The 20,715-nt window shown below is 41.5% G+C and overlaps 1 protein-coding gene across 4 annotated transcripts in view; it reads right to left on the bottom strand.

Annotated features, from left to right (window-relative positions):
* LOC115383933 (gamma-aminobutyric acid receptor subunit beta-3-like) overlaps positions 1-20,715 on the bottom strand; it is a 73,837-nt gene that overhangs the window by 28,108 nt on the left and 25,014 nt on the right. For 2 of the 4 annotated variants that reach the window (XM_030086150.1, XM_030086152.1), the window contains exons 2-4: positions 19,110-19,157; positions 16,671-16,762; positions 16,493-16,560 (exon numbers count right to left, since the gene is read on the bottom strand). In XM_030086150.1, the coding sequence (XP_029942010.1) occupies positions 16,493-16,560; positions 16,671-16,762; positions 19,110-19,157 (208 nt within the window). Of the gene's footprint in view, positions 1-16,492; positions 16,561-16,670; positions 16,763-16,876; positions 16,957-19,109; positions 19,158-20,715 lie in introns of those variants that run through there. The other 2 variants (XM_030086151.1, XM_030086153.1) reach the window with 1 other exon arrangement.

Here is a 20,715-nt window from a genome sequence, read left to right as displayed (position 1 = left end):
GGTGTTGAAACAATGTGAGAACAGTAACTGTACAACTGCATACCAAAAGTGTAGTTACACTCAACTAATTAAAATCTGATGAACTGATTAACAGAGGATCCACAGCAGAGGCGTCATTTACGTAGGGTTGGTGGGTTGTGAAAACCCTCGGGCCCTGTTGGGGTGAAATCCTGTCCCACCACCACACTGCCGAGGATTGTTGTTTGTTTGTTTGTTTAAATCCGAGGCGGAATGAGCAGCAGCTGCTTCTCTCCAGCCAGAGGCGCCGCTACTGGCTAGGGCCCCGAGCTGAAGGGGGCCCAGAGGGACGGCTGACATCGGTCAATTTCAATGACAAATTTAAGGCGCTACACGAGACGCTGCAACGACAACGTGTCGAAAATCCCCCGCATGGGGCCCTTTTCCGAGTACTCACCGGTTAGTTGCTAGAAGGGGGCCGGCGGAGAAGACGGCGGATATCAGCGACACAACTTGAAACTCCCCCCCCGGACACATTACAATGACACGCCTGGAACCTACCTAACGGGGCCCCACTGCTACCCAGCTTGCATCAACGTGCAGTCAGTGTTGCTAAACACACTTTTTTCGGGTTAGGATAGAGCGTCTCGCTGTCGTTGTCGGCCACCGCCGACATGTTTAGTTCACTCGTGACGCTCGCTAACTGGGAGCCGCGCTAGCTAGGAGCCGTGCCGCTCCTGCTGCTCTGCTGTGTTTACATGGGAGGGGAGGGGGAGAGGTGGGGCGCTGCAGGAGGGAGACGAAGCAGGGCGGAAGAACAGGAGCGGATTTTGAAAATACACTTCAACACGTTTCAAGTGGCACGAGATCCTCTATGCGATATTATCATGTGCGCATTTTGAACACGATATTAAAATGTTATTTTTTAAGACCACGATTATCGTCAATACCGGTATACCACGACAGCCCGATTTCAAAGTAAAAGTATCTTAATTTTAGAAAAAAAAATCCTCAAGTAGAAGGGAAAACTGTCTTGATTCCAGAGAACGTCTCTTAAATCAAGTCTTTCTATCTTTATGAAATATAATTTTTAAGTGAATTTATCTTAAATCTAGTAAAATGAGTCATTTTCACTCAAACTCAGATTTTTATTTTTTTTTTGTCGTGTATCCGTCATATTAATTCTCAGAAATCTTAAATCTCCAAACTCAGGGATGATTTAAAACTATTCCATGCAGCATCATATCGTAGTAAGTAATGCCGATGATACTCAAAAAGTTTCACCTCTACGCCGATGACGCCTTCATCTGTACATAGTTTCTCTCTACACTGCAAAAAATAAAACCAAGTTTTTTAAACTTGTTGTCAAAAACCAGATTTCGAAATTTTTTTGTGGTTTATATATATATACATATATATATATATATATATTTATACACACACACACACACACACACACACACATATATATATATATATATATATATATATATATATATATATATATATATATATTTTTTTTTTTTTTTTTTTTTTTTTTTTTTTTTCATTTTCTGTTTGCTTCCACTGATGCTATTGTAACACTGTAATTTTCCAGTTTGGGATTAATTTGGGAGTACAGCTCTACTCTATACTGCAAAAAATCCAAATCTGTGCAGATTTTTTAAACTTGTTTTGAGTGAAAATGTCTCATTTTACTTGATTTAAGATAAATTCACTTAGACTTAAGTCTTGCTATCTGGATGAAATGTAATATTTAGGTAAATTATAATTATTTAATATCATAATAATTAATATTAATTAAATTATTAATATTATATATATAACATATAATTAAATTTATCTTAAAGTTTGAAAAACTTGCTGAGATTTAGATTTTTTTGCAGTGCTTTCAGTATCCCATACAGTGATGGTTCCATTGTACCAGAACGTGTGGGAAGGCTGAGTCACGGAGCTCAAGGAGGGAAAAAAAAGAGAATATTTCAGCTGATATCGGACTAATTTCCTTCCCCTGATGGAGGATTCCCAGCGTGATTCACAAAGCCTGAAAGCTTTTTAAACATATGCTGCCTTTCATTTCATTTAAATGGACTGCCACTCAAAACCCAGTGAATTATAGCTCTGTTCCGTGTGTTTGTGTTTTGTGATTTTCACTTGTTCCATTGGCAGATTTTTTTTACATTTCAAAGTAAAAGTATACTAATAGAAGAAAAAAATTTTACCAATAGAACAAGATAAAATTGTCTTTCCATCTAGATGAAATGTAACTTTTAAGTGAATTTATCGTAAATCAAGTAAAATGAGACATTTTCACTCAAAACAAGTTGAAGAAACTTGCTCTCATTTTGATTTTTTTGCAGTGTATGTTTAAAAAAATGCTCAAAAATTGACCCAAAACTGTAAAATAATCATTTATAGATGTTTTATGAGCACATTTCATCTTTATTTGTGTATGTAGCTTCAAAATCCGGAGAAATAATTCTACTTCCTATTTTGGCGTGTCATTTCCGGTTTTGCCAAGCTACTTCTGGTTTCCATTGTGCATGCGGAGCCCCGTGGCAGCAGTGTTAATCTGTCGCCATCCACTTTAAATATTGCACAAAGAAATACCATCAGTGTGTAAATGTATTGATATATGTCTTAACTATTATACTTTTGTGTTATTTTTTTAAAATGTGAAGTTTATCTGTAGAACCTACGCACTTTATTTTACGTTGAATATCCGAGTGTTTTGTAGCTTTAACCACCTGGAGAAAAAAAAATGAAAGCATGAAAACGTCCCAGTGGGCCCGAGCTTTAAAAAAAAAAAAAAAACACTTTATTACGCCATCCTCTGGAGGTCAAGTGCAGTTTTCCAATCCAATGGGTATTTTCCCATTAGCCAAATGCAATTACTATCAAAGTGACTAATCTCAAAAGGCGCCTCGCCTTGGAGCGTTTCTCTGGTCGTGTGAAACCGGTCAGAGCTGGTCCAGCTTGTTGTTCAAGTGGGATTTAGTAACTTTTAAAGGAGAATATCTGGCATGAAGTGGAATGATGAATTAATGAGCTTTAAGACATAAACTTACTGACACAGGGAGGTTTCAGTGGAGGAACTTCACCTCATGGTTAGTCTCATGGTGACTAACATTAGCCGTGGTTTCTCACATTAGGTTAACGTCATGGTGGCCAACATTAGGTTAGTCTCATTGTGGCTAACATTAGGTTCACCTCATGGCGGCTAACATTAGCCATAGTGGCTAACACTGTAAAATAGCTCAAGCATGTATAGAAGATGATTGAATGGGTGTATCCTGTCAATCAACCAATGTTAACAATTGGTGCAAACACTCCAAGGGACTGCACCTGATCAAAAACCAATGTTGAAGATGAATCGATGGGTGTTCCCAGTGAATTTTCTTATAATTAGTGATTTTTACTTACAATTTCTGCTTATTAGTAGCTCTACTATATTTAAACTGAACCATACAATAGCATCTGAACAAATCAAGCTATGCTAATAATTGGCAATAATGAATAGCTTAAAAATACTGAAATATTCATAATTTCAAAAAGAAGAAAATACATACAAAACTACTCAAAAAGAGATAAAATGCTTAAAACTGTTAAAATTTGAAAACTGACAACAAAAAGGCTTGAAAAGACAAACAGAACTGTCAAAATCTGGTAGAAAACAAGGACATCGAAAGATCCAGTATTTTCATGTGCATCAAAACTATTGGGTGGAGAGAAGCACTTGACCAATTTTCTAAGATCGTATCTTAGATAAAGCAGACGTACAACAAGAACCAATATTGGAAAATAGGTAGTAATGTCTGAATTCACCAGTATATTGGATTTTGAATCATTAACCACGTCTTCCTGCTTCGCCAAATGTGTCCAGATTGGAAAAAACAAGCTTCACCATCTGGAAGTAAACATTAGCAAGATGTACTTAAAGCCGAGCCGCAAGGAAACCGATACCCATGCTAGAGAGAGAGAGAGAGAGAGAGAGAGAGGGAGAGACGCATATTTGGGACGGTTTTGTTTCGTCTTAATTCGTCCAGAGCAGAGAAACGGCGGCGGCGATAGAGGACGAGAGCCCCTCCCATCCTTTCCCTCCACATCGCATAATCCCCTTACCCCAGTCTCCCCCCTCTATTTCTGTACCTCTCTCGCTCTCTCTCTCTCTCTCTCTCTTTCTCTCTCTCTCTGCCCGCTGTGGTGCTGCATTGAAACCAGCTGGCGCCCGTTCAGGCACACACGGCCGTATGGCGCGGCAGTTTTTTACCAAAAAAAAAACACGCACGGCTTTCCAAAAAACGTTCACGTGCGACGGAGCTAGTTGCATAAGCTACGTAGCTTGAAAGACTGTGTTACTAATGCTTACAAAACACTCGGGGTTTTGCATTTTCATGAAGGGAGGGGTGGCAAAAACACAACAACAACAACAACAATAACAAAAGCAACATAAAATTATGCAAATTAAAGCAATTGAGAAAATTCTTCTCATTCTTTCCCTCCGTTGATGCTCTGGCGAATCTGTTTTCCAGGTTTTTTTGGTGAGAAAGCACAGGGAGGGTCTTAGTCAGCACAGGATCCAGATTGGTCACGCAGCACGCCGGGGAAAAGGCTGGCTGGCACGCCGCCACCGAACGTATAGCGGCGGGAAACGAGGGCTCTACGATTACCCTGCAGCACCCCCACCCCCACCCCCCCAGACACTGGCAAACTGTGGTAATGGCACATTATATGGGGGGGTTGGGGCTAGTAAAAACGTCTGGTATTAGCATGGCATCGTCTCCCAGCGAAAATCGGCTCCTCTACCCTGTTTGAACTTGAATTTTTCAAGCAGAAGTACATGAAGGCAGCCTTGGATTCAGTTTTTTAAAATAGATAACAAACAGAATATGGGAGGTAGCTGGGGAACCCAGAGGAAACCCCACGTACATACAGGGAGAACATGCAAACTCCTCACAGCCCCGGCCTGTACTGGAACCCAGGACCTTCTAGCTATTGGGCAAGAGCATTCACCACTGAACTAACCAATGTAATTTTAATGATTACATATAATTTTAATGATTTTTCCCTCTTTTTTGTTCCAGAATTGTAAAGTTTAATTTTACAGCTTATTTTCTTAAATAACTAAAAAATATTTGTGAAATTACAATATTTCTACTAATTTGTATGTAATTTTAAGTCATTTTTCCCTTTTTTTAAAGTTGTAAAGTTGAGTTTTACAGTTTACTCCTTTACATAACAGAAAAAAATATTTGTGAAATTACGATACACTTGTTTACGTTTTTTAACAATAAATATCCACATTTCCAATTGGGTTTCTTTGTAAAAGAACAGAAATATTGGGGTTTTTTCACAGTTACAGGATTTCTTGTTATCTTACATTTGATGTGTAAAATCAGTGTATTTTTGTGAATTAATTAACATTTTGAAAGTACAGAAAAAATTGTAGAATAAACAGTAAAATACTGTTATATTACTACTGTGTTTTTACAGTGTATATGTGTTGAATAATAATAGCATTATCGGCAGATACATCAGTCAATACAGTTATATAACGGACATAAAGTTCAGAGAGAAGATCTTTCTGAGAAGGCTTCAGCTGAATAAAAAGATAACCGAGAGCCTGACGGAAATTCCCCATTAGTTCGACTCGCAAATATCTAATGGAGGAAATCCGATACGTCCTGCTCTGGTTAAGTGGACGTGGAAGGAAGGCGGTCGTCTGTTGGCCGGTTCAGAAGAGATCTCTGATTTCTTAAAGATAAAACAATGACTTTTCTAGAAGGAAACATCCAGCAGGACTCATTTTGGGATATGGAGGACCGATTTACTGACAAAGAACAACAGTTCCCCAGTACCTTGATCATCATCATGGATGCTTTGAAACTACCCAACAAAACAAAAATTGACGCTACTCAGTTCTGATTTCTTGTCTTAATCGGGTTTTCTTTGACTTCTGTCCATCGACTTTCCCCAAGACTAACTATCTGAACACCTGGAAGTCCAATTCTGAACTTTCTTCAAGATCGGAAGACCAAATTTTGACAACCCTTCGATCAAAGCGCGTCCTAGATCCAACGTCGAGACCCTCCTGATCGGTACCTTTAAGCATCTTTTTGACATCCCAACAGAAATAATGGACGTACCTTTAAACCTGTCATGAGGTTTTGGTATCTGAGGGAACATCATATCCATGCAAATGAGTTTGTCAAATTGAGGTACGTGCCATCTGTCTTTGTCTTGATCAGGTTTTCTTTGACTTTAACAGATCGACTTTTCCCAAAGACTAACAATCTGAACGCCCGAACGTCCAGTTCTGAAGTTTATTAAAGATCGGCTGATCTGATTTTGACAGATCGGACAGTGTCCTAGACCCAACGTCGAGACCCTCCTGATCGCGTAGCTTGCAGCATCTTGTTGACGCCCCAACAGAATGATTGAATGTATCTCTCAAGTTAAAATTAAACGGAGGTACAGCGTGTCATGAGGTTTTGGTATCCGAGAAAACGTCATATCCAAGCAAGTTACTTTCGTGCACTTGAGATGCACGTCGCCTGTCCCTTAATCAGGTTTTCTTTGACTTGTACAAATCCAATTTTCCCCAAGACGATCCAAGACTAACAATCTGAACACCTGAACGTCCATCTCTGAACTTTCTTCAGGATCGGAAGATCAAATTTTGACAACCCTTCGATCGAAGAGCGTCCTAGATCCAACGTCAAGACCCTCCTGATTGCGTAGCTTGCAGCATCTTGTTGACGCCCCAACAGACAGAATGAACGTACCTCTCAAGCTAAAATCAGACGGAGGTACGTTTGTCTTGAGGTTTTGGAATCTGAGGGAACGTTGTATCCAAGCAAATTAGTCTCACACAAAGTGAGAAATGCGTCATCTGTCCTTGTCTTGATTGGGTTTTTCTTTGATTCCAATCAACTGTTGCCCAAAAGGAGCCAACAATAAAAATCTGAATGTCCACTTCTGAACTTTCTTAGAGATCGGTGGATCTAATTTTGACATCCTCTTGATCAAAAAGCCTCACGACTCTCCTGATCGGGTACTTTCTAACGTATTATCGCCTCAACAGAAAGAAAGAACGTACCTCTAAACCTGTCATAAGGTTTTGGTATCTGAAGGAATGTCGTATCCAAGGAAATTAATTTGTCAAATTGAGAAACGTGCCATCTGTCCTGGTCTTAATTGGGTTTTCTTTGACTTCTGCAAATCGACTTTTCCCCAAGACTAACGATATGAATGCCTGAACGTCCAATTCTGAACTTTATTAGAAATCGACAGATCTGACAATGTCCGAGACCCAATATCAAGACCCTCCTGATCGCGTAGCTTCCAGATTTTTAAACTTATTTCAAAGTAAAAGTATCTTAATTTAGGCAAAACAATCTGCCAATACAAGTGAAAACTGTCTTGATTTCAGAGGACTTCTCTTTAATTAAGTCTTTCTATCTTGATGAAATATAATTTCTATGTGAATTTATCTTAAATCAAGTAAAATGAGACATTTTCACTGAAAACAAGTTCAAAAAACTTGGTCAGATTTTTAATTTCTGATCTAAGAGCGTCCTAGACCCAACGTGGAGACCCTTCAGATCGGGCACCTTGTTGATGCCCCAACAGAAAGAATGAATGTACCTCTAAACGTGTCATGAGGTTTAGGTATCTGAGGGAATGTCTATTAGTCTCACACAAATTGAGACACTTGTCATCTGTCCTTGGAGCAGAATCCATATGGCGGAGTCAACCAGGCCGCCAGATTGCAGATGAATACCTTTTGCGAAGAAATAAATCCTCGTCATTTGGGGCAAATTTATGACACATCGGGTGAAGAGCGTCGTCCGTCACCGCCCTGTTAAAGCAGTCTATACGGATCGATCTCGGAATTAAATCAGCCGGTCCCCTCCCCCTTTCTCTCTCTCTCCCCTCCATTACCACTGAAACTCTACCTTGCCTCATTCCAGATGACTAATGTCTCTTTCACGCTGCCTTGCTCTGACCCTCATCGTATCGCTCTCGGGGTTTCAGCCTCCAGCAGGGGGCGGCGGCGGGTAACGCATCAATGATTCAGGTCCGGCGTGTTCAAACAGCGAGTCCTCATCAATGTTGCATGGCAACAATCAAAACGAATTCCAGATGAGGATGATTAGCATCACCTGGCCTGGAAGCGATATTCCAGGCTGAGCCTTGATTTTCTCTACTAGGACCACGGATTCTGAATTATTGAGGAGTCTCCCACAGCACAGCAACTCCCAGGGCGCTCAGCATCGTCGGGGTTGTTAGCATGTATTCCCAAGGCCAGGATGATGGCGCAACTTTTTGAAAATGGTTCAGGCGGTGCAACTTTTTGGAAGTAGTTCAGATGGTGAGATTTTTTTGAAAACATTCCGAATTTAAAAATGAAGGAAAATGCAATTTTGTGAACGCTGTTCCAATGGTGAAGCTTTTTGAAAATGGTTTTGATGGTGAAACTTTTTGAAAACACTCCAACTCCATGGAAATTACAGAAAATGCAACTTTTTGAAAATAGTTCTGATGATTTAGCTTTTTCAAAAACAATGCAACTCCATGACAATGTAGGTTAACACAGCGTTTTAGAACCAACTCCCATTGTGAAACTTTTTGAAAACACTCCAACTCCATGAAAACATAGGAAAATGCAACTTTTTTAGAACCAACACGTATTGTGAAACTTTATGAAAACATTGAAAAATGCAACTTTTTGAAAACGCTCCCACCCTGTCTCCATGGAAACGTGGGTAGCAAAAAAAAAAAAAAAAAAAAAATTCTCTGGATGACATCATCGCCCTGGAGCTATGACATCATCTTTCTCCTCTATGAGGAACCGGACTGTATTTTCTGTGGACATTCTGTTTCAGACATTCTGGCTCAGCTTGTGTAAAAAAAAAAAAAAAAAAAAGACACTGTGCCACGCAGCAGATGCAGTTTGTTGAAAAGTGGCACTCGAGGGCAGAGCAGCCAGCGATCAGGCGCCTGGAAGCAAAACACCGGCTGCCGCGGCACGAAACCCGCCCTCTGAAGAGCAAACATGTTTCGTCGTGTTTACTGTTTCCTCTGAGAGAAATGCAGCAAACAGAAATATGAAGTTTCTTGCCTTCAACTCGATCACTTTGACATTTTCTTTTATAATGTCATAATATATAATAATAATGTATGACATAATAATGTCATTTTTTCCACTTCCAAACTTTCCTCTCTCTACCTCTACCTCTCTCTACCCCACTCTCGCTACCTCTACCTCTCGACTTCTCTCTTACTGCTCTCTCTCTCTCTCTACCTTTCTCTCTGCCTATACCTCTCTACCTATATCTCTCTCTACCTCTACCTATCTATCTCTACCTCTTTCTCTCTACCTCCACCTCTACGTCTCTCTACCCCTCTCTTGCTACCTCTACATCTCAAGTTCTGTTTTACTGCTCTCTCTACCTTTCTCTCTGCCTCTACCACTCTACCTCTCTCTCTCTACCTCTACCTCTCTACCTCTATCTCTCACTACCTCTACCTCTCTCTCTCTCTACCTCTCTACCTCTATCTCTCACTACCTCTACCTCTCTCTCTCTCTACCTCTATCTCTCTCTCTCACTACCTCTCTCTATGTACCTCTACCTCTCTACTTTTCTCTACCTCTCTCTAGCTCTCTCTCTCTACCTCTCTCTCTACTTCTACCTCCCGCTGTCTACCTCTCTCTCTCTCTCTACCTCTACCTCCCGCTCTCTACTTCTCTCTCTACTTCCACCTCCCGCTCTCTACCTCTCTCTACCTCTGCCTATTTCTATCTACCACTCTCTACCTTTCTCTCTACCTCTACCTCTTTCTCTCTACCTCTTTCTACCTCTTTCTCTCTACCTCTCTCTCTACCTCCACATCTACCGCTCTCTCTACCTCTACTTCTCTCACTCTACCTATACCTCTCTTTCTACCTCTCTCTCTCTCTCTCTCTCCCCCCTCTCTCCCCCTCTCTCTCCCCCCCTCTCTCTCTCCCTCCTGAGGCTAATTACATTCCATCATCAGGAAGTCGGATGCTGGATAAAAGACATGTTGGTTTATTAAACCAGTAAAGATATGCTCTTCCTCTTCCTCTTCTTCTTCTCCTCTTTCTGCTGCGTAGCTGCAGACCTATATACTCCATCATTAGGGTGACATAGTTACGGCTTTGGCAGTATCGGATTGAAAAAAGAAAAAAAAACGAAAAAAAAAAAACAATCCAGATGCTTTAGAATCACCTGGGAAAAGAGCAGGGAGGATGAATCGAAGCCGGTTTGACATGTGGTGTTGCAAATAAATCTGAAAAAAAAAAACAAAAAAAAAAAAACAGGCAGAGGAACATTTGGAGAGATGGAGAGAGAGAGATCCTTTCACCTCTCCATAATGACAGTTTTTTTTTTCTCTCCCTCTCGTTCTCTCGGACGCCCACATGCAGCCGTGGGCGTCTGGATGACGAGCAGCCTGCTGCTGCGAGGGACGGACGGACGGATGGACGGACGGACGGACGGACGCTATAACCTGGATTCCTTTTCAGAACATTACTTTCATGAGGTGCAGTAAAAGAGAGAGAGAGAGAGAGAGAGAGGACCTTTATAGCTTCTAATCCCACCTGATCGTCCACAGCGGTGATGAAAACACACCCACGCTGTGGGTCTGAGACGTGCACGACGTGCACGCACACAAACAATAGACTTGGGATGCACTGGTGGCACTTTTTAAAAGTAGGAGTAGCAACCGCTAGCTTAAATGCTGACGCTGTTGACATGATTATGTAATGAAAGGTGTTTAATAAACACTGATTTATAGTCTGAATAATATAAAAACTGCCTCTGCACAGCCTCTCTTTAGCGTGTAGCATCTCTAGTGTGTGAGCCCTGAAACTCTTTAGCATGTAGCATCTCTAGTGTGTGAGCCCTGAAACTCTTTAGCATGTAGCATCTCTAGTGTATGAGCCCTGAAACTCTTTAGCATGTAGCATCTCTAGTGTGTGAGCCCTGAAACTATAGCATGTAGCATCTCTAGTGTGTGAGCCCTGAAACTCTTTAGCATGTAGCATCTCTAGTGTGTGAGCCCTGAAACTCTTTAGCATGTAGCATCTCTAGTGTATGAGCCCTGAAACTCTTTAGCATGTAGCATCTCTAGTGTGTGAGCCCTGAAACTATAGCATGTAGCATCTCTAGTGTGTGAGCCCTGAAACTCTTTAGCATGTAGCATCTCCAGTGTATGAGCCCTGAAACTCTTTAGCATGTAGCATCTCAAGTGTGTGAGCCTTAAAACCCTTTAGCATGTAGCATCTCTAGTGTGTGAGCCCTGAAACTCTTTAGCATGTAGCATCCCTAGTGTATTAGCCATGAAACTCTTTAGCATGTAGCATCTCTAGTGTATTAGCCCTGAAACGCTTTAGCATGTAGCATCTCTAGTGTATTAGCCCTGAAACTCTTTAGCATGTAGCATCTCTAGTGTGTGAGCCCTGAAACTATAGCATGTAGCATCTCTAGTGTGTGAGCCCTGAAACTCTTTAGCATGTAGCATCTCAAGTGTGTGAGCCTTAAAACCCTTTAGCATGTAGCATCTCTAGTGTGTGAGCCCTGAAACTCTTTAGCATGTAGCATCCCTAGTGTATTAGCCATGAAACTCTTTAGCATGTAGCATCTCTAGTGTATTAGCCCTGAAATGCTTTAGCATGTAGCATCCCTAGTGTATTAGCCATGAAACTCTTTAGCATGTAGCATCTCTAGTGTATTAGCCATGAAACTCTTTAGCATGTAGCATCTCTAGTGTATTAGCCCTGAAACTCTTTAGCGTGTAGCATCTCTAGTGTATGAACTCTTCAGCATGTAGCATAGTGTGTGAGCCTTTTAGCACGTAGCATCTCTAGCATCCAGCCACTTTCTTCGTCTGATCTCGCCCTGCCACGTGTTCGTCGCCCCCGGCAACCAGCCTCAGAGGTGATTAGCATGCCTTGCTCAGAGGCTCGGGCAGCAGCCGGTGCACCCTCCCCTCCAGGTGTTTCGGGGGTTTCTGGAGGAAAGGGAGCAGATGGCAGCTGTCTGGCCCCGCCCCCTTCCTCCTCACTCTCCTCACATCTTTTGATCTTTGATCTTTGATGCAGGAGGATCTTCCCGCTTGATGAACTTTAAACGGTGCAACTTTTAGAAAAAGGGTTCAGACTCAGTCCTGGTCTCAATATGACTCAATTCCATCTTTCTATTTTTGGGACCATTTCAGACAGATGACGACTTTCGCAAAGTTGCATGTCATGTTTTAACGTTCCCAGAGTGCATCAGTCAGGCCCTGTTTCCATGGTAGCATGAAAACAATCAGCTTTCTTTCCAAGACCAAGACCAGAGAAGACCAAGACCGGATAATCCCAAGACCAAGACCAAGATTAAAGAATCCCGAGACCAGGACCAGAGACTCTCAAGACTTATTCACTGTTTTTACTTTTACCGACCAATGTAACATCTTGAAGCCCTCTGAGGCAACTGTTGTTGTGATACTGGGCTATACAAAAATAAATTGATTGATTGATTGATTGATTGATTGAAGACCAAGACCAGATAATCCCAAGACTAGGACCAGAAAATCCCAAGAACAAGACCAGGACCAGAGAATCCCAAGACGAAGAGCAAGGCGAAGAAAAAAATACGGACAATCCCAAGACCAAGACCATGACTTAAGAATCCCAAGGTCAAGACCAAGACCAGAGAATCCCAAGACCAACAACAGGACTGGAGAATCCCAGAACCAGAACCAGAGAATCCAAAAACCAAGACTAGGACTGGAGAATCTAAAGACCAAGACCAGGATCAGAGAATCCCAAGACCAAGACCAGGACCGGATAATATAAAGACCAACACCAGGACCAGAGAATCTAAAGACCAAGATCAGGACCAGAAAATCCCAAGACCAGGACCGTAGAATCCAAAAACCAAGACCAGGACCAGAGACTCTAAAGACCCAGACCAGGACTGGAGAATCAAAAGACCAGGACCAGAGAATCCCAAGACCTGGACTAGCGAAACCAGGAAAGCGAACATCCCTAAGAATAAAAAAAGTTTTTTTTTTTGGTTTTTTTTTTGTTGCTATTGGTGGATGCTCCCTAACAGCACTAATCAGCAATCACCTCAAGATGCTCTGTTCCAATCAGCCTCTGATGAAGACTTCCAGCTGCAGTGTGTGTGTGGGTGCGTGTGTGCGTGTGTGTGTGTGAGCGTCTCGCCGGCTCCCCCGCCCCTCCTCTTCCTCCTCCTCCACCTCCTCTGCCGACCTTTGACCCTGGCTTCACTCCTCGCCAACAACAGAAGCGACCTCTGCTCCCGGCCTGTCAAACCCTTCAAGCCTCGTCTTCTTCTTCTTCTTCTCTTCTTTTTTTAAAAGTCACACAGAAGTCGCTGAGTGGAGGATCTGACTCTCCTTTCAGCCTCGCCAGCAGTCCTCCCAACAAGCCCGTTTCCGCTCAGTTTTTCCTCAAATTAACGCAGAACGGAGCCTTAATGACTTCCATTCTTTCTTTTTTTTTATTGTATTTTCAAAAAGTTGCACCTGTGAGTGGAACCGCTAAACCGTTTGGAAATCTGGAGGACCTCGGCTAAAAACGGCAGCGTTCGCGCTAAAATAGGTCGTGGAGTTCCCACACCGACGATGATGGGACCTCATTTACATATGCAAATGAGGTGCGGCGGCCCGCATGCATAATGAGGCGGAGATATAATGAGGCGTGTTTGCAGGCGAGACAGGTTTAAAAAGTGTGTCGGTTAAAGTCAACATTCCTAATGTAAAGAAGATTTAAAATGAGAGAAGAAGAAACTTGAACATGAATCAAAAGTCAAACCTCAACGAGCAACAGGGAATCAAACTAGTGTCAGAATGTTTGCTGTTATGTAATATTTCATAGAGATGTCGTCATGGAGACTTGTTCCCCCCGTTTTCAAGAGCTTGATTTTCTCTTGGACTCATTCCCTCGGGGTCTTGGTCTTGGGGTGATCTGGTCTTGGTCTTGACTCAGGTTTGACCTCATACAGTCTTGGTCTTGACCCCATCAAGTCTCGACCTTGACTTGGTCTTGGATGCTCTGGTCTTGGTCTTGAGTAGGGCTTGACACAATTAAGTCTCAGTATTGACTCTATAAAGTCTTGGTCTTGACTTGACCTTGACCCTGTAAATCTTGGTCTTGGGCGCTCTGGTCTCAGTCTTGACTTGGTCTTGACCCCATAAAGTTTTGGTTTTGGTCTTGATAAGGGCTTGACCCCATTAAGCCTTGGTCCTGATTTGGTCTTTGACCCCATAAAGTCTCGGTCTTGGATGCTCTCTGGTCTTGGTCTTCACTTAACCTCAGCCCCTTAAAGTCTTGGTCTCGGTATTGGTCTTGACCCCATGAAGTATTGGTCTTGACCTCATAAAATCGTGGTCTTGGATTGGTCTTGGTCTTGACTTGGTATTGATCCCATCAAGTCTTGGTCTCGGCCCCATTAAGTCTCAACCTTGACTCGGATCTCTTGGATGGTCTTGAATGCTCTGGTCTCAGTCTTGACTTGGGCTTGACCCCACAAAGTCTTGGTCTTGGTCTTGACTTAGGTTTGACCTCATCAAGTCTTGGTCTTGACCCCATTAAGTCTCGACCTTGACTCGGTCTTGGATGCTCTGGTCTTGACTTGGGCTTGAACCCACCTATCTGAGACTCAAGGTGTTCTGGTCTTGGTCTTGAGTCAAGTTTGACACTATACAGTCTTGGTCTCGGTCTGACCTTGACCCCATAAAGTCTTGGTCTTGAATTGATCTTGGTCTTGACTTAGGTTGACCCCATCAAGGCTTGATCTTGACCCCATTAAGTGTTGATCTGGTCTTGGATGCTCTAGTATTGGTCTTGACTTGGTCTTGACCCCATAAAGTCTTGGATTGATCTAGGTCTTGACTTCGGTTCATTAAGTCTTGGTCTTGACCCCATTAAGACTCGACCCTGACTTGATCTTAGATGCTCTGGTCTTAGTCTTCACTCGGCCCCTTGAAGTCCTGGTCTTCATGGTTTTGGGTCCAGTTTCTCAGTCTAACTTTTTCTTCTCTCGTCTACATAGATCAATATCTTTTAAAAATAGTGAAGTTTTTAATTTTCTAACACAAAAAAAATCAGATATTCATTAAAAATCAACTTTAGATCTCAAGTTATAAAATATATCATATTTTTTTCGACTGTATTGACCTTTGATCCTGTATAATCAGGTCTAAATCAAGTTAATAATGGGAGAATCACTGTTTAAGACATTAAAATTAGGCATCACTAGTCGAACACAGAACCGCAGAATCCTCCAGATTCATCATCTCTGCTCCAAAACTTGACATCAGCTCATTTCATCCCTCAAAATTAAAGTTTATGTTTTATTTTTAACAGTTTTTTTGGTGAAAATGTCAAGATTTTGGGGGAAAAAAACAGTTATGTCGAAAAAAATGAGTCCAATCTCAAGAAAAATGGCACAAAATAGAGTGAAACGTCCAGAAAACTCCTCCTTCCTGTTGCATTATGTGTAATTTTACATCCCAGTATTGTTCTGTCTGCTTCTCTGAAGAATTTATGAAAAAAAAAAATTGCTTTCTTTGATTTTTTAAAAAAAATTTGTTTTAGTGGGTCGGCCGGATCGGAGCCTCTTGCGGCCCCATTTTGGCCCACGTGCCTCATGTTGGACACCCCTGTCGCGCCAGAAGACTCTGCCTGCAAATCAGCTCGTCTCGAGGTAAAAGAGGTTCGGTCGAAAAGTTGCACCGCCGCCATTTTTTTCCCCATTTCTAAAAACAAGCCACCCACATGGCAGCGGCGGCCATGTTTTCCCATAATGCAAAGCGCCGGCGGAGTCGCAGGGGGAAGTCAATTGTCACCTGCTGGAGCAATCACCCAGTCGTTAGCATTGATCGGCGGTGTGTGTGTGTGTGTGTGTGTGTGTGTGTGTGTGTGTGTGTTTGTTCACTTGATCTATTGGCAGATTTCTCATCTTGAATGAAGATGCTTTTACTTTGAAATAAGTAAATTGGCTGATTTATCATCTTAAATTAAGATACTTTTACTTTGAAGTGAGTAAATTGGCAGATTTCTCATCTTGAATTAAGATACTTTTACTTTGAAATAAGTCATTTGGCTGATTTTTCATCTTCAATTAAGATGCTTTTACTTTGAAATGAGTAAATTGGCAGATTTCTCATCTTAAAGTAAGATCCTTTCATTTTGAAATACATAAATTATCACATCTTAACCTTAAATTAAGATCCTTTCATTTTGAAATATGTAAATTGTCACATCTTAACCTTAAATTAAGATGCTTTTACTTTGAAATGAGTAAACTGGCAGAATTGTCATCTTAAATCAAGACACTCTAACTTTGAAATCCGCCAATTGAACAAGTGAAAGCTGTCTTGATTCCAGTGAACTTCTCTTAAATCAAACCATGATGAAGATGAGGAAGAGGAGGAGGATAGATGGGGGTTCGAATCCCCCCCCCCCCCCCCCCCCCCCCCCCCCTCCCCTACTCACCATGTTGACTTCTGACACCATGTCGATGCTGGCCACGTCGATGCTCATCCCCACGGCGACCGGCGCGCCTGATTAAAAAAAAAAAAAGAAAAAAAAGTCACGTGACGCCCCCCCCCCAAAAAATGAAGGATCAATGATGAAGAGGAGGAAGAGGAGGGAGGAGGAAGATGCTGCATACCTCCGAAGTCCGGTCTCAGTCGGATGTCGTATCCCTTGAGGAGTTTGTCCACCGTCTCCTTCACGAAAGACATGTTGCCCGGCTCATTGACGCTGCGGAGGAACAAAGATCGTCTATCAAGTCAATCAGCCAATGAATCAATCACAGCGACCACTCACTCCCGATCGATAACCTTGACTTGGGGGGGGGGGGGGAAGCGCGCTCACCTTTTGGCGCAACACACGATCGAACCGACAACCAGCGCGGACAGGAGGCGGAATTGACGCACGCGCTGCAAGGCGAACATTGGGCTGATCTATCGATCCTTTTTCTCTTTTTTCTCCACGATTATTATTATTATTATTTTAATAAATAATAATAATAAAAAAAAAGATCGAAGCCTCTCCTCCTCTTCCTCCTCTATCAACAGCCCGACGCGGCTCCGATCCGGAGGAAATCCATTGATCGCGTGGAGGAAATCCCCAAAAAATTATAAATTATGTTAAAAAAAAGAAAAAAAAAAAGAAAAAAGAGAGAGAGAGAAAGTGATGAGAGAGGAGGATGGAGTCAGCAGCCGCGCGCTCCGGGCTGACATCGCCTCCTCCCCCCTGCTTTTTCCTTTTTTTTCTCTCTCTCTCCTCTCTCTCTCTCTCTCGCTCTCTTCAGTCTGGATGCGGTGTTGTTATTTTACGGGCGCGAGGAGAAGGAGAGGAAGAGAGAGGACGGAGCGCGTGTTGATGAGGAGACGGGCACGCGCGGGGAAGAAAGGGACGGGAGGAGGAGGAGGAGGAGGAGGAGGAGGGGGGCGCGCGCTGCTGCTGCTGAAGCCGCTGCTGCTGGTGGCGGGGAAGGAAGGAGCGCGAGCTCGTTCAAAATCCAGGCTGGAGGAGCGACGCTTCACACGCACACTGTAAAAAATCCGCACTGCAGCCAGATTAAAAAAAAAAAAAAAATCTAAAATTCCCTTTTTCTGTTCCCTTCAGAATAAAAATCATCTCACATAAATCCTTTAATTGCTCCTAAATTACTTAAATTTGTGCTTTATTTGTGATTTTTTTGTCAATATTTAGGTTAAATATTGGTTAAATCAAGTAAAAAGTGTGTCCAGTTTTTATTTTATCCAAAAAGAAAGTAATTTATGAGCACCTGAGCGCATCTCGTGCTCTTTTTAATCTCTTTTTAAAAAGAATTCTTCATAAATTTGCTCATATTTGAGGAAATATCCTTGTTGTTTATTAATTAGCTGGGAAAAAAAGCAAAAATCCGCAAAATTTGTTCATTTTAAGATCATAAAAACAAGAAATCCCAGTGTCCCTGAACACATCATGTACAAGAAAAACTATGAAAACGCTGAAGCAACTTTTTATGGTTCTGTTGCCCCCCAAAAAATGGCAAAAAACTATATTCTTTCAATCTTTTATACATTTTATGAATCAACCAATCAAATGTGAGACTTTTTAAATGAAAAAAATGCAGTGAAAAGCTCAGATTTGTTTCAAAATTATGTCTACTTTATGATCCTGCAAGACTCTATCAAGAAAGTAATCTATGAGCACCTGAACGCATCTCGTGCACTTTTTAAACCCTTTTTAATCAGAGTTCTTCACAAATTTGCTCATATTTGAGCAGCTATCCTTGTTATTTGTCAATTAGTTGGGAAAAAAATAAATAATACGCAAATTTTGTTCACTTTATGATCATAAAAGCAAGAAATCCCAGTGTCCATGAACGCATCATGCATCAGTACAACGCTGAAGAAACTTTCTGCTTCTGTTTTCCCAAAAAATAGCAAAAAAAAACTATATTCTTCCAATATTTTTTTATATTTTATGACTCAAATCATCAAATATGAGAATTTTTAATACAAAAAATGCCATGAAAAGATCAGATTTGTTCCAAAACTTTTTAAAAAAATGCAATTTTCATCATGTTTTCCCGATATATTTAAGTTTATGTCTCTTAAAGATTAAAAATATTGATAGTTTTTTGACTTGAATGTGTGTTTTCAGGCAGATTTTCAATTAAATTACCTAATTGTTTTAAAAATTAAGCTACTTAATTCATCAATCTTCCTGTTCTGGGTCTTATTTCTGCATAAGTCCTTCAGAATCAACTCAAAAAGTCTCCGTTTGGACATTTTTTACAGCGCACCGCAGATCCGTCCCAGCGCGCGCTTCCTGTAAAAATGGCGGGACCTGAAGGATGGATGGATGGATGGATGGATGGATGATGGGAGGGAGGAGGGAGGAGGGGGGCACAGGCTGCATCTCTCAATCGACGCGCGTGATTGATCAGCCCCGCTGATCGCGCGTAATGGGCTGGTTTTTCCCGGGAAAACGGGGAGAGGCGCTAAATTACGCACGTGGAGGAGGAAGGGGGAGGGAGGAGACGAATACTGGGTCAGATTTGGGGGGGGGATTGCATGTGCGCGCGCGTGCGTGCTGTGATTAATTCCCCCACCTGGTGTCATAGATCGCGAACAGCTTCTTGTTTCCATCCACAGCGTTCCTGCAGGAGGAGGAGGAAAAGAAATGCATTATTGTCATGTAACGGCACGTGCTTTTATTATGGGGGGTGGGGGTGGGGGGGGGGGGGGGGGGGGGGGCATGAGTGTGCGCGTGTTTATTGTGATGTTTGATTGGCTGCACACGTGCACGCTTAAATGCATCGATGTCAGATTTTCCCTCCAGGACAGCCCGGATCTCCTCACACACACACACACAAACACACACACACACACACACACACACACACACACACACACACACACACACACACACACACACACACACACACACACACACACACACACTCCGCCCCAGAACTGTGCTTTTTTTTTTCTTCTTTTCTTCTTCTTTTTACGCACCACGCGCCCTCTTTACGCACGGACCTCCATCTCCAGCAGACAGGATCGTAGACTAATTACCGCGTGCGCGGATCTCGGCTTCCCTCTTATGGCAACTTGGAGAAGAGGGTCTCACTTGTTTTTTTTTTTTTTCTTTTTTCCTTGATCTGCGGAGGAATAAACGCTGTTTTCCTCCATGACGACGCATTTTCAGCATGTTTTTTATGCAAAAAATCACTTTATTTCCTCATTAAATAAATTTCCCATACCTCTAAATAGTTAATGTTCTTATTTTCTACCTTGTCTCAACAAGAATTACAGTAAAATTGCTTTAAAAGTTTAAAATTGCTTCATTAGATGACCTTAAATGGGCTCAAATTGACTTAAAATGATGTATTTTTCCTAATAAAATCTTAAATATTACTTTTATTTCTTATAAAATGCTTCTACTCACATTTTAATATTTGCTCAATTATGCTATGTTTTTTAATTAAAGCATTTATTTTAACCCTCTGAACTCAAATTGTCTTTTTGCTGAAATCTTGACAGTGAATGTATCAAAGTTCACAAATCCAACACTCCGCCGTGTCCGTGAATGCCTCACGTGCTTTGCACCATTAAAACTCTTTCATTCATTTTCACTGATTATTAAAAAAAACAGTATTAGGATCATATTTCACCACATTTTAGATGATTTGAACTTGATTTTGACTCAGATTTGGATTATTAAAGTATAAAGATGTGAATTCTAAACACTCATGCTCTTATTAGTGTTTTTTAATAACTTATTTTGATCAAAAAAGGGGAAACAAGATTTTTTAGAGGTGGAATTAAAGTAAATCTTCCTGCTTTGGATGATTCTGCAACTCTTTCTGTCCTTTTTTGCCAGTAATTGAGTAAAATTTCAGTAATTAGGGGAAGTTTTTGTTATAAAACATCTTTCAGGTGATGAATCATTAGATTAAGGGTGTCAAACATGAAGGTTGCAGGCCAAAAACAGCCGAAGGAGACTTAAATCTGGCCAAATCTTTCAGCAAATGGTAAAAATTCAAAAAAAAAAAAATTTAAACCATTTTCCTCTCTGGTACCAGACTGTCCTCAAATCCATCCTGTCAGGGTGTTAAAATACCCACAATGCAACAGTTTTAGGACGTTTCACTGCATTTTGCACCATTACAATTGGATTTGTTTTGAGATTGTTGCCATTTCCAGTCAGGATTG

The sequence above is a fragment of the Salarias fasciatus genome, assembly GCF_902148845.1.
Source record: "Salarias fasciatus chromosome 23 unlocalized genomic scaffold, fSalaFa1.1 super_scaffold_20, whole genome shotgun sequence".
In the NCBI taxonomy this organism is placed as follows: Eukaryota; Metazoa; Chordata; class Actinopteri; order Blenniiformes; family Blenniidae; genus Salarias; species Salarias fasciatus.
Note: the sequence above shows the minus strand (reverse complement) of the source record. Positions and strands in the feature narration are given on the sequence as shown.